Genomic DNA, 15,381 nt, shown 5'->3' with positions numbered 1-15,381 from the left:
ATATCTTTTTTATTGTTAATTCTTCTGTTTCACTTTGAATTTGATTATATATATCTGGTTTAAAACTTAGGGTTTGTGATGTTCCTCCTTCGTATTCATCCATTTGATAATACATATCTTGTTTTTCACTTATTTCTTCTAATGACATTTTATCCATCTATATTTTATCCAGTTATATTATTTGTTAAAATTATTCTTTTAAGTCCTTGTATTCTTAGTTTATCATTTCTAAATGATATTATCATATTTCCAAGTTGATGGTAAATTCTCATAATTTCTTCGTTATTCTCTCTTGTCCATGTTATTTTATTTTTTCTTTCTAGTAATTTTTCCAGATCTATTTCTAATTTTTCTTGATTTTTTATTAATTGCTTTAGTTTTCTATTATTTCTAGTTATTGCATTTGGATCTGTCCAATTTATTTTTTAATTTTTTGTTTTAAATCGTCTATTAATCTATATTGTTCAGTTAATACTTCTTTTAAGTCTTTTATTTCGATTTCTAAATTAGTTTCTTTAATAAATTTTTCTCGTTTTAATAAAAGTTTTTCTTCCTCTAGTCTCCTAATTTTTTCATCTCTTTCTTCCAACATTGTTTGTAATATAGCTATAATATCTAATTTTTCATTTATTATTTGCATGCTTATCTTACAACTTTCAATATGTTGATTTATTAGCCTATTATATGTTGGTTCTTTATCAGCTATATACTGAATTGATCGTATCCTTAAATCTTCCATAAGTCAGATTAATTGTCTGTATAAAATTTTCTTACACATCTGTTGTGTTACTTTGTTTTCTACCATAAATAAAATTAATAGAGTTGCTATTATTTTACATTTATATCTTTTATTCTTTTCTCTATTTATTCTTGTCGGAGGTCTCATTTAACCATCAAATTTTATTTCCTTTTTACTATTCATGTACCTTTTACTATTCATTAGTTACTATTCACGGCTACTTTTGCTACAGTGTTTTACTGTTCATTTCCCGCCTATTACTAGCTCTGATACCAATCTTCCAATCTCTGGGGGTTATTATTATGGATCGTTTATATATCTACACAACCCTAAAGAGGGAAGGTGAGGGAAGGTGCATGCATTTTCGTATTAATTAATATGGTTATTTTTTGCATGTAGTAAGCAATAGACAAAATCAAATTCATTATTTTAAATGAAATCATCTCTATAACCTCATACTAATTATACATCATAATCTCAGAAAATATTATTTTATAATGCTATCATACACAATCAGATTTAAATCAGAATTTTTTACCTCTTACAATAGCTCTCTGGTCACCGGAAGTCTCAACTCACCCTTGCCCTATTATCCATAACGCTCTCCAAGCTCCTTTGGATATTCTTTGGCTGGATGCAGGAGTCCTCACACGGTCTCTTCCATATCGCTATTCTTCAAGATATTATTTTTCTGAACCAATTCTGATTGTATATAATACTTATAAAATAATCTGTTTCTATTATTATGATATATTCCTAGTAGAGTTTATAGAGAGTGAAGAAGTTTAGCCAGACATATTCAGAGAGAGAGAGAGAATTGAACTTCAGAAATTTTTCAGATGTCTTTTCCATTTCATGTATGGACTTATTTATAGTAGTCTTTCTATATGGTTACAGATTACCGGGATAACCGGTTTCTTTTACATAATTACTAATAATTCAGGAATCTTTTCTTTTCTTTGTCTGCCATTTCTTCTTTTGTCGTCTCTTCATATTTTCTTCATCTTTATCTTTTGTGTCTGCCATGATATCTTGCAGGATCTGTCATCTTTTTCCAGGGAATCTGCTTTTTCTTTTCTTCTTTCTTCATCTTTGTCTGCCATGATATTTTTGGAATCTCCTGGTAATATAACTTTTTGGTTTTCACCATTCAATTTGTAGTGTTCTGGTGTATTACACCATTTTTGTATTATGCAAAGGGATCAGAATTCATCCCTTTGTCATCATCTTTTAGACTGATAATAGGTCTCTTTCGAGGACCTGTTATTCTTTGATAATATTCAGTAGTATGTTTTGCATGATTATATTTCAGGTTTTCTATTTTATCAAGCATTATCTCTAATGCCATAGTTCCTGAATTTTGTATAATATTATCATAATATACGGTTATTATGCTTTCGGTGAAACCTCCACCATGGCTTTCAGAAATAATTATAGCTTTCCGGGCTCGTAGTATATCTTGTATTTTGGACCTGAGGGTAGCTAGTCCAATGGCTCGTTTTTCACATAACCATTCCTGGAATTTGTTAATATCACAGGGATTTGGCAATTTCAAGCTTTTGGTTTCTCCCACAATATCTGCCATATTCCTTCCCAATTTAAATAGTTGACATATTATTATGGGTTTTCCAACTAGATCGGTTGATGCATCAAAAACTTGTATTCCATATGAGCCTGCTCCCATTTCCCGTATCATAGCTTCCACGGATTTGACAATTATACTTGGCAATTTTGATATACAATACATGGTTTCATTTGTTAAGATCTTGTCAACAAAACCATGTATAAACAGGTTATAGACTATGTCAAGTTTTGCATTTTCACAACAAATATATCTGGGATATTTTGTAGATTTTGTCAGTCTGCAAATATCAGGGTTAGATTTATAATCATAATATTTCATCATTTGCTCATATGTTTTCACTATCTCAGGTGAGTGTTTCAGCCTATCACTCATTGATAAATTTGACAGAGTAGTTGATATGTTGGTTGAAGGTGATGGCATGGTTACAAGCTTTGATGAAAATGTTATAGGTTTTATTGTAGGGATTGCAACTGAAGCTTGTAGAGTTGTTTTGTCTTTTATAGCTTCCATAATTTGTTTCAGAAAATGTTGGTTCTCCTGAACCAGGGTTTCTATCTCCTTTTGGAGTTTGGTGATTTTCTCATTATTGGTTGAGATATGAGAAGTGACATCAGTGATATATTTCTCAAAATTTTCCATATCCTGCTAAGAGCAACAAACAATTAAATTTTCCCTTTACAAAAACAAAATGCATGACATTCAATGGCATTTAATTTTCTAATAATTGATATTAATAATTCATCAATATACCTTCTATTAGGAGTGAAATAATAACCAATGTGTTTTTCTATTTCTAGAAATCCTTTGTATGCTTCTTCTAGTTTTTCTGTATTATTTTCATCTAATCCTTCGAGAGCAAAATTTTTTATAAATTCTACAGCTTCTGAAGTAGTAGTCCATATTATTAAAGATCCCGATATGATTTTCCATGGTTGAGCTTGTCTTCTTGTATATTCTATTTTCATTGTTTATTTTCTCTGCTAAGATAGTCAGCTAACACATTTTTTGTTCCTGATATATTTTTTATTACAAAATCATAACAACAGAAAAAAGATTGCCATTTTCTTCTTTTATTTAATTCTGGTAATAATTCTATTTTATTAGTAATAAAGGCTTTTACTTGAGTATTATCTGTTCTTACTACAAATTTAACAGGTAATAAATGATAATGAAACTTTTTAATCCCATATTTTACAGCTAATAGTTCTTTTTCATTTATGTGGTAGTTTGATTCATTAGGTTTCCAAGTTCCTCCTGCATATCCACATATATGTGTATTTTCTTTATCTATGTCATCCTTCTCATATGCTATTAGGACTGCTCCCCATCCTATATCACTAGCATCAGTATATAATTCTAAATGATCTGTTTCTATGGGTATTCTATGTTTTGGTAAATCTTTCACCTTTTCCTTAAGAATTTTTATACAGTTTTCATGTTCTTTTGTCCATCCAAAAGGTTTATTTTTTGTTAGTTCCTGTAATGGTTTTCTTAATTTGGGTAAGTCTTTAATATGATCTGAGGCATAATTTATTATTCCTAAAAATTGTTGTACCTCTTTTTTATTTTCTAATTTGTCCTTAAAATTTACAATCTTTGTTACTATATGGTCTTGTAATTGTATACCTTCTTTATCTATTTTGTATCCTAAATATTCTATCTTATTCTTAAATATTTCAGATTTCTTTTCAGACAGTAATATTCCATGCTGGTCTATTGTTCTTATAAATTGCTCTAAATGTTTTATATGCTCTTCTAGAGTTTCACTATATATTAATATATCGTCTACATATACTATACAGAAATCTTTTAATTTCCTAAAGATTTGGTCCATTCTTCGTTGAAATATTTGTGGCGCATTTTTTAATCCAAAGGGTAATACTATCCATTCATAATGTCCTTGCGGAGCACTAAAGGCTGTTAAAGGTCTTGATTCTTTGGTTAATTTTATTTGCCAAAATCCACTTTTACAATCAAATTTACTAAACCATTTCTTATTTCCTAGTCTATTTATAAGATTTCTTTTGTATGGTAAGAAATATCCATCAAATATAGTTTTCTTATTTAATTCTCTATAGTCTATTACCATACGGGCTTTTCCCCTTTTCTGTTCATTATGTTTTCTTACAAGGAAAGCCGGGCTACTATGTGGACTTTTACTTTCTTGTATTAATTTTAGTTTTAATAATTCATTGATTTGATTATCAAATTCTTTTTGGTCTGAAGGGCTATACCTTATAGGTTTAGATCTTATTATATCATTAGGGTTTAATAATTTTATTTCAGCATATATCTTTTCCTTATCCCATAACCTCATAGGATTTTCTCCGAAGTTGGATTTTAATAAATTATTATATTTTTCAGTTAATTCTTGTAGATTATTATTTCTTTCTATTTTTAGATTATTTATTCTTATAGTATTTATAGTACTTATTGGCATAATTCTTTTTAATACTATCCACTTATTACACGGAGTTTGTAATGATAGGGTATTTGAAGTTACTATATGTGTTTTAAAATAATCTAAAAAGTTATTTCCTAATAATATAGATTGCTTCATCTTATTCTGATATACAATAGGTAAACTGAATAATGTTTTATTTAGCTTTATTCTCATGTTTTTTGCTATTACATCTAATTCCTTCTTTTGTTCATTAAATCCTGATACCCTAGTTCTATGTGCATTAGATTTTTCCCATCTATATGAAGCTAAAACTTCCTTTTTTACTAGACATAGATCTGCTCCACTATCTATAAATATTTTTTGTTTTAGGAATTTATATTTTTTATATTCTACATCTGCTTCTATGTATATTGCTACCATTCCTCCCAATTGCTTTCACTAGATGATTCATAATTTATAAAGTTTATTTCATTATCAGTTTCACTAATATAAAACTCTTCATATTCATACCATCTATTGTCATCTTCTTTAATTTGTTCTATTTCCATTATGAATTGTGATGTATTTATATATTTTACTTTCTTTTCTTTCAGTTTAGGATATTTATTAGCATAATGTCCTTTTTCATTACAATTCCAACATTTACATTCACTTATATCTTTCTTTTTAAAAGGTTTTCTTCTAAACTTTCTCTTATTTTTATATCTTCTCCTATTTTCTGGTGTATTTCTAAATTTCCTAAATCTTTTTCTCTTATATCTGTTGTATTTATAAGGATAATTATTTCTATTTTGTTTGCTTCTGTACTTATCATATGATTTTTTCTTATTATACCTCTTCTTATAGTTCCTATAGGGTTTTTTATCTTCACATCCAAATACTAATCTTCTTTCAGTGAATCCACATATTTCTCTTAATCCTAGTTTTTTTATCCTTTTTAACCTTCTGTTGTACCCTATATTCTTCACATTTTCTCATTAGATATCCTCTTAGTACTCTTATTCTTTCACCCAGAGTGTTCTCACGAGGTTCTAACTTATTATATTCCTTAGTTATCTCAGTATTATAAGGTTCTGGTAAATGATCATAATATAATTGTTGATATATATGTCCTTCTTCGGGTAAGAATCTAGCTTCATAAAAGAATTTAGTAAAACTTATAGTATATTCTGGTAACTTGTTAATTTTACAGCATTTCATGTTATTTAGATTCATTATTATTTCTATTTTTCTTTCTATTAAAACTTGGTCTCTAGCTACTATCCAAGGTTCTCCTAAGAATTCTCTTTTTAATATCATATCAAATATTTGTAACATTGATTTCCAATCCGTTGCATACCTTAGTACTTCAGTTTTTAACTGATATTCTATGGATTCTATCCAATATGCTACCTTTCCAATTAGCGTTTTTGAGATCAAGTTATAAGTATATTCTAACTCATCTGTATGAGTAGAATTCATTAATGCTATATACATTCCTAAATTCCAATCAGTAATTCTCCTGCTAATTTCTTGTTCTTCATATACATTATCTAAGTCTAAAAAGTATTCATTCAAGTTTACGCCTTGTGACATTGATCCTATAAATTCTTTAAATTCATTATGTTGTCCTATTGGTATGTGTTTTGGTATCGTGTTCCTATATCTTGTTATAACTTCCATATTATGGTCGGTTACTTCTTCTTCTGGGTAGTTATCCATCTCCTCATTTTTTATTCCTTCAGTTTCTATATCAGTATAATAATCTTTATCTTCTTGGTCACTATTCGATTCTTGTTTTATTACTGCATTTACATTTTTCATTCTTTCTAAAGCTTCTATTATATTTTTATTTTCTATTTCCATTTCAGAATTTTCCTCATAACTACTGTTATATTCTTCTATTATATTCACCGTTTTTCCTAAATTATCTTGTTCCAATTCACTAGTACTTGTATTATTATTTGTAGATATAGTACTAGAAACTTCACTTGTATCTTTTTTTTTTCCTTTTAACTTATTTAATTGCCTTTTCAATATTTCTATTTCTTTTTTATTTTCTTCTGTTTTTTCATTTAATTCCTTTTTTGTTTGTCTTAAATCTCTTTTTACATCTTTTAGTTCCTTTTTAGTTTCTTTATATTTATTTTTATATTTTTTATATTTTTCTAACCATTCTTCATTAGTATTTAATCGTAATTTTTTATTCTCCGTCCTTATTTCTTCTATTTCTTCCTTTTGTTGTTCTAATTTTGACTTTAAATATTCTATCACAGTTGTATCAATCTTAAACTCAGCTTTGCTTTCACTAGTTGTTTCCTTTTTTAATGGTTCATACTTATATTTTTCTCTTTCTAAAATTTCTTTTCCATGATTCTTTAAAAATGTTATCACGTTATATTCTTTTTGTTCTTTAGTTTCCATTAGAACTTTCCTTTTTTACTAAGTTGTCCCAAATTATCTAATACCTTTCCTATTGGTTCAGATATATTAGGTTTCATTTTACTTATATCTATCATCATTGGCTCATTAACTCTTCTCCATGCATTTATGGCTTTTAGTTCTGGCTTATTTGTAATTTCTTTTTCTGGTATAATTTTTTGTTTTCCTTCTTCTAATTTTATTAACTTGTCTAGTATCATTTTTAAAGTAGGTATTTCAGAATTATTCCATAAACTTGTTAACTCTTCTCTTATTATTTGAACTTTTTGACTGACTTGTATGTTCCGGTGAAATGCCTTTTTGTTTGTTTTGTGCATTTGTACCAGGCACGAGGGGAATATCCTAATGCCTTGTTATTAACATCGAAATTATGTTGCATGTCACAGCGGCACGACCACATGGGCATGGCAAGATAGGCATGTCATGACGTCAATTAGCGAGTCATACCTTTTCATGATTCGGCATGTCTTTTTACTATTTTTTTTTATTTTTTAATAATTATGTTAATATTAGAAATATCCAGAAATAACAAATATAAATTTAAAATATTTACATATATTTTAATTATATCCTTATTATATCCTTAAGAGGGATCTTATCCAAATATTTGGTAGTTAAGGTCCTGTACCGCCAAAATAATCTCAATCGTTGGATCATAAAAGATAACATCCTAGCCGAATAGAAAATAATCACATTGTTCTAATAGTATTCAAACACGAGAATACGATATAATTTTCGAATACGATTCTAAATAGAATATGATTAGAGGTTCAATCAATCATAAATAAAAAGGATTGTTTAACTAATCCTCAAATACTAAAATATGATGCAATGATATAACTGTAATATGATTCAATGATATAACTGTAATAACTATATAATATACATGACAAAAAAGTAATTAAATTTAACATTCGTATATTTTTCAATATCTGCATATTTGTTGAAATGATATTGCAACAAACTGTAAAAAATAATAACAATATAAATACAAACATCAAGAGTAATAATATGCCTGCATTAAAAAAATTCTAAAATAAATTTATAAAATTTTAAAAAATAAAACAAATAAATTTTAAAACACCATGCATCGCACGAGTTATAAGCTAGTATCTAAAAGATTACTAATTTAAATGAGTATTATGATGGTATTTGGTTGTTATAATTTTATATTCAAATTCACTGTATATTAATATAATAATTATCTATTAAATTTTATTATATTTAATTGATAAATGACATGTCATTTGAGCATGTCTTTTGGCAAAAAATATACCTATAGGCATGCCTTCGAGGAGTCTCGTGACAGGTACCCTATTCGAAATACATCTGCTTTGTATGTTTAAGTTTAAAATTTGATATATCTATGTTCTTGTAATGCATGGATTTGTTCTTTGCACATTGATAAGAGTTATGTTTAGGTAGATGGGTAGAAGTTTTTCTCCGTTGTAAGAATTATGAATTTGTCATATTTTTGTAAACTATGTGGATTGTGGATTGGGTTCATTGTAGCTTAATACATTTTTTTAAGGTTACACTTGTTTTTTTAGAGTAAATGACACTTTGCATCCCTTATAAATATTCATTTTTTCGGTTTGATCTTAAACTTTTAATTTTGGCAGAATACATTCCTTGATTTTAAATTTCACTTCATATTGCACCTTTTTAATAATTTTTGTCCAAAATAATCATTATTGTCAGGAGTAAAGTCGGAATTTTTTTTCAAAAGTTTATATAATGACAATATGTATCCCATGATTTTAATATTTTGACAATATACACCCTATATAGTTTTATAGTTTATACTTTATTTTAAATTTTCATAACTTTTGAAATCCATAAAATTATATATTATAAAATTAAATTAAAAAACAAAATATATAACAGACAAACAGGCTAGGGTCTAGTGCGATTTTTTTTTAAATAAATAGAAACCCAAAATTAATGTTATAAAAACGATTGAAATCAAAACCAAATGCTATAAACTTAACGAAATCTTGAGCTCAGACATAAACATAAAATTCGATGGTTTTTAGTAGATTATTATATTATGAAATCCAAAGCAAACAGAATAAAATAGAAAATTTTGGTTTGTGTAGTGTAGTTCAGGGGATTCCGAGAAAAAGAATGTCCACTAAAATTGCATGCATTTTACAGAATTTTAATTTGGTACATATTTTGTAGCTAATTTATTTTAAAAATAAACATAAGAACATGAATCAAAAAATTTGAAAAATAAGGTAACTTATAGTTTTAATAAAGATTTATTATAAAAATATTAAAACAAAAATAAGAAATTATAAATTATAAAGATTGTGTCAAAAAAGTGATATCAAAACCTAGGCACATATATTTGATAAAATAGATATATTTTATTATTATTATTTAAAAATATATATGATTTAAAATTATCTGCATAGTATTTAAATTAAAATAATTTGGATAAAAGACTTATTTGTGATTTCAATTCAGATTTAATAGAGAATATTTATATTTTAACAGAATATTTATATTTTAATTATTTTTAAGTAAAAAAATATTATGTAAATATTATCATACAAATTTATATATTTTTTGAAACGAGTTGGAAGTTAAAATCGAGGTGTAATCTGTTACAATATTAAAAATACGGGGTGCACATTGTAATAATATAAATATAAAAAAATTATTCCGATTTTACCCTTGAAAATTGTTAAAAGAGGTGCGATATAAAATGAAATTAAAAGTTGAGGGATTCATTCTGCCAAAATTAAAAGTTTAAGATATAACCGAAAAAGTGAATATCTATAAGGGGTGCAAAGTGCAATTTACTTTTTTTTTATCATATGTATTTTCGGGTCGACTTGATTAAATATTTCAGGTTTGCCAAATCTTATTCATACCCTCCTGCTGTCATCCGGGTGAAAGCTCAAAATAACCAAATTTTATTGGGGGCTGTCCAAAATAACCACGCTCAAAACAGGTGCCCAAAATAATCAGACAGATACGCATATAGGAAATGCGTGTACAAATCACGCATACAACATATGTGTATATTGTAAAAATTTTATATGTATGCGCATACACTATATGCGTATGCAAGTTATATGCAAACGGAATATGCGTATGCTTTTTATGCCAGGTCAGCTCACAGGAAAATTTTGAAACTATACACATTTAATGTATGCGTGTAAGACACACATATGATGTATGCGTGTTCAAATGGTTATTTTGGACACCTGTTTTGAGCGTTGGTATTTTGGGCAGCCACCTCTGAATTTTAGTTATTTTGGGCATTTCCTCGCTGGTCATCCCTGGTGAAACGAAAATGTTGAAATTACAAAACTACATACAAATACATGTTGGATGCAAAATTAATAATAAACTTGAAAATACATGTCTTGCATTACTGTCTTGTAAAACACATCTACTAATGCCAACAGCCATAGCTATAAAAATCCAACTGCAGAATTTACACTTTTGACTGTTGCTTAAACGTCAATACTCCAACCAATGGCCATTACCAATAACATTATCAGATATTTGTAGCTTATTTAACAGGTCTAGTCCAGGACTAACAAGTATTGCAGCATACCATACTACAGTTTTTTTATCGCGGTAAGTGCACAGTAGAATTTTTGGTGGGAATAAAGGAAAGACCCATCTTTTTATGTATCACGCTCTTTTATCGTGGTATGGTATGCTACTAATAATCGCTTGTCCTAGACCATCCACCTATGTTATAAGTGTGTACATGTTCCACCTGGTCCACAGGCAATTAGTATCTAATTTTCTGAACCAGGCCATACGAAACTAGCATCCATTTTCCTGAACCTGCATTGACAGAAACAACAGGATGACTAAACGTGCCCCTGAACCTGACCAGAGGCAACTAGCATCCGTTTTCCTGAACCTGCATTAACAGAAACAACAGGATGACTAAGCGTGCTGCTTCGAAATCAGTTACTGATTACTAGAATCTAAAGTAGTCATTGTAGAAACTACTCACGTTGAATTGGGCTAAAATCTGTAGTAATGGGAATTTGTCAACAATGTACTGTTTGATCCACATTCACTATCTTTCATCGAAATTGCTGATTCATCGAGCTCTGGCCAAGGGTGGTAATTCTGTGGAGTTGAGCAAACGAGTGAAGATGATCTTTCCATCCGTACAGTTCTTGGCAAATTCTTCCCCTCCATTGATACTCTCCGCTTGCTTGGTTGGCGTTGAAATGTATCTCCAGGACGCTGTTTTGGTGCACTGTGTGATCGAAATTTTGCCTTTGAAGACTTTGTATTGGCCATGTAATTTGGGGAAAACTGGTACTCATAACACCTGTCATTCTCCGCTTTATGCAAGAGTTGAACTTTTGACGGGTGAGGTTTATCCATAGATGGAACATACTGACGACTTCGGTGTGGAATGCTGTGGAAAAAATCATTAAAATGCCCGCTGTTTGATTTGGAGCTCATGTTGGTAATAGCTGACGGTGCTGGTGACATGTGTTGATGATCTTGTTTCGAGTATTGGTGATGATAAGTGCAGTATCTATTGTCTGTGTGTTTATTGTTGAAATAGCTTATCATGCTCTTTGCATTTCCTCTTGTAACACCAATATCCACTTCCACAATCTTGACGTGGTCATCCTGTCATGAAAATTTACAGTACTCAGATAAACATCATTCAAATAATTGATATATGCCAGATAGAGAATTTGTAAATCAACATTTTTCAAGTATGTTAACTGTGTATGTCAATTCGAATTTAGGTGATCGACCAAACATACTAAAGCAAATGAATCGCATAAATGAACTTGTTATCTGTACACTTTGTCTAAATCGCTTACCTTCGGGTTATATGGATTTGGTTCATTAATCATTTTAATTCTTCTGGCACGAGCTCGAGCCTGAGCGGTCAACAAGGCCTGCAAGCACCGAAATGTTGCAGTAGCCTGTTTCCTCACTAGATGACCCCTCACCAATGCCTGCAACTTCACCAGTCCTTTCAATGCGATCAATGCTTTTCTTGCCTGTTCCAATGAGAAAAGTGCTAGTCAAAATTTATACGTAACACGTGGGCGTAAAATATGACCTATTCAAGATTCAGCTTTTTTTTATAGGACTCCTCTAGATGCTATTAGGGGTTTTATCTGTTGGTTGCTACAAATTCTGGAATCTATTATGCGCAAGTAAACAAGTTTATTTGTAAATCAATTGACATAAAATTAGAAATACTTAATTTTACTATGCATGTATAGTTATATAATTTGTAACTGAATAATTTACAGCACATACCAAGTAAGACCGGAAAACAGACTGAATTTTGGTAGCAGCGGTATCTTGAACTGAAGTGGCTACCCGAAGAGAAGTATAAGTTAGTCTGATCACAGCTTCATTCACCATGTATGCTGCAGCATCAGCATCAACACCTGCAGCAGTATCTTTAACTGCAGTGGGTATCCGAGGAGAAGAATAAGTTCGTCTCATCACAGCTTCATTCGCCGCCTTTGCTGCAGCATCAGCATCAGCGCCTGCAGCAGAACCTTTAATTAAAGTGGGTATCCGAGGAGAAGAATAAGTTAGTCTCATCACAGCTTCATTCGCGGCCTTTGCTGCAGCATCAGCAGCCGCAGCAGTTTCCACTGCAACTTCCAAGGCATGCCTCTTCTGTTCATTCTCAGCTTCTAGTGTTGATTTCATATTTGAAGTTGTGTCCACTACATTGAGTTCGTGCTGGTATGTTTCAGTGCTTGATGCCTTTCGAAAGCTCCATCTTCTTTTATCCTTTGAGCTTGCCAGTGAGTCGGAAATAGGAGTTTTTGCATAGTGATGAGCATCAACAGGGACTGACTGTGGCTGATGGCTTGAACTCTTGTTCCCTGATAAAAAGTTCTTAATCCACTTGCCAGCCTTCCCCATATTCTTCAAATTCCTAAGTGTGTCGAAAGAAGAACAGAGCAAATATGAGGAGAATATTATGACATGAACATCCTAGTGTTCTAAATCTTAATTGTTCAACTTATAGGAGATGACTCATACTACTTATAATGTTACAACAGTAAACGGACACTCCGAAAAAGTAAAGTAAATATGTTTGAAGTTATCGTTTAAAGAAGATAACTTATGGTGGGGGTGACAAACATGTGAAATGTTTTAGTTTGCAGTTATAAATTGAACAAGTTAAAGTTTGCTTTAGGAGAATAGAATCATGTGTTTTTGGATTGATTTTGAGGTTAATGTGGGGAGGCTGAGAAAACATGTGTTTGTGAGTGTAAGAACTAATAAAATGCAGCACAAATATTCTTTTTCCTTGGCTCATAGATATCTAGAGGATTGACCCACTTCAGCACCTGTGCATGGCAATTGAGGGGCCGGAAGGGCTCAATTTTGGTGTTAGCTCTAGACTAATTAAAAATAAAAAATCGGAAAATTACTTTTTAAACCTACAAGGTAAAGAATTAAATAAAGAAAAGATTTGTGTTCGAACTTTTATTCTGAAACCATGTTGAACTTAAATTATAAAACATATAATATTCCTTTTTCTTTCCTTTTCATTAATAACCAAATATCCGGATCAGCTTATGCTTTACGTGCACCTCGATCGATTCGAAAAGGGTTATTACAATATTTCACCGTATAATTCAATACTTAAATCCGTGCATTCACCCGAAATTGAAATTAAGACATTGGGCCGTAACGCCTTTTTGTTAGTTATAAATTCGTATAAATTATAATTTTCTTTATGAATTTGTTAATAAAAAAATTTCACAACCGCACAGTATTTATCTTAGAAATAGGTCGGAGACAAACAGGAAAAACTTGAAGCTGTGTATCAATGTATTATGAGGAGAATGTTATGGAATGAACTTGAAGGCAAGGGTCAGGACCATAACATTCTGAACTTTTAATGCACCGGAAAGTGTATGTAATTGATTATTCATGGAGCCTTTCGAGTTTGGATACACATTACAAAACTATTTATTAATTTTGGAAGAGTATTATAGAATTTTATTACGCGTGACCCTAAATTGTCTTGTCTACATTGTTATTGAGGGTTGTTCTTGTGTCAATACCTCAATACAATTGGATCCGATGTTTACTTATATGTCTTGATAACATTTTTTAAAGCAGTTTTTAAATTGTATCAAACAAATTATACAACTACTAAAAACAATTTTTGCAATCTCAAACAATAATATCAAACGTGTTAATATATATATATCGATCATCATGAATGTCGTAAAAATCTCTTTATAATTTGGTTGAGTAAGAAAAAATAAAAAGTATTAAATAGTAGTATTAGTATCGGTCATGAATATTGTAAAAATTCGTTTATTGGAATGAGTAAGAAAAAATAAAAGGCAATCAAGTTAGGCGGTATTTTGTTGATGTTTAATCTATCGGGTGAACGGAAATCGGAATGTTAAACCAAAGTGAATAATATTGGGATTAACAATTTAGTGAGAGGATTGGGAATTTCATTCCATCATGGTGGTGTGGGTAAATTAAATCCACCATAACTCTTGAATTTTCATTTTATTCTCATTTCCATTAATCTCATTCTCATTCTTGATTCTCATTTCCATAATACACCCAAACGCCCGATGCTTTTGGAAACAAGCAATTCGTTTGAAACTATGGATTTTTAGATTTAAGTTGTCATTTTAAATTCTCAGATTGACACTAAAATTTAAATGTCTTGAATTTTAAATGAAATTCAAATTATTTTAATTATTCAAAAATATTATTTGATCAAATCTAAAATTTTAAAATGAAATCCAAATTACCCCTAAATAAATTGAATAGAAAGTTGCCTATGATTTTGTCAGTGTTCTAAAAATCGGTCTAGGCGGCCGCCTAGGCGGCGCCTAGGCGCTAAGCGGCGGTTAAACGCCCCGACTCGGACCTAGGCGGCGATTTAGGCGTTTTTTCCAAAAATCGGGTCAAAATCGGGATTAGGCGGTAAAAAATCGGTCCTAGACGGTCTAGGCGGAAAATAATTAAAAAAATATTTTTTTTACGTTTTTATAATTTTAAATCATTAATTTCATAATTTCACACAATATAATGTCAATTTATAATATAAAGTATTGGTAAGAAATAACAAGTAATCTAATATATTTATTTTCTCACTTAAAATATAAAAATAACATATTATAATTTTAAAAGTGTGAATTAAAATATAGTTAATATTGTAAACTCAATAATTAGTACATAACGCATGTCAAATGTGTAGATTTGTTTAATATCATT

At 29.9% G+C, this 15,381-nt stretch overlaps 1 protein-coding gene across 1 annotated transcript; it reads right to left on the bottom strand.

Moving 5' to 3' along the window:
• Positions 1–10,574: 10,574 nt before the first annotated feature.
• LOC141679049 (protein IQ-DOMAIN 19-like) lies at positions 10,575–13,412 on the bottom strand. Its single transcript, XM_074485532.1, has 4 exons — positions 12,424–13,412; positions 11,976–12,158; positions 11,138–11,775; positions 10,575–11,041 (listed from the first exon to the last, which is right to left on the bottom strand). The coding sequence occupies exons 1-3, from the start codon at positions 13,045–13,047 to the stop codon at positions 11,149–11,151; spliced, it is 1,434 nt and encodes a 477-aa protein (XP_074341633.1). The 5' UTR covers positions 13,048–13,412; the 3' UTR covers positions 10,575–11,041; positions 11,138–11,148.
• Between the last annotated feature and the right edge of the window lie 1,969 nt (positions 13,413–15,381).

Source organism: Apium graveolens, chromosome 8 (assembly GCF_009905375.1).
Source record: "Apium graveolens cultivar Ventura chromosome 8, ASM990537v1, whole genome shotgun sequence".
NCBI classification, from domain to species: Eukaryota; Viridiplantae; Streptophyta; class Magnoliopsida; order Apiales; family Apiaceae; genus Apium; species Apium graveolens.
The sequence above is the reverse complement of the archived record's forward strand: the minus strand, read 5'-3'. Positions and strand labels throughout refer to the sequence as shown.

Excerpts from the sequence above, each read along its gene's own strand:
- LOC141679049 (XM_074485532.1), bottom strand. The coding sequence starts at position 13,047 with ATGGGGAAGGCTGGCAAGTGGATTAAGAACTTTTTATCAGGGAACAAG. Across the intron at positions 12,159-12,423 it reads CTGTTTTCCGGTCTTACTTG|GCAAGAAAAGCATTGATCGC; the intron begins GTATGTGCTGTA and ends TCATTGGAACAG. Across the intron at positions 11,776-11,975 it reads CAAATCCATATAACCCGAAG|GATGACCACGTCAAGATTGT; the intron begins GTAAGCGATTTA and ends TTTTCATGACAG.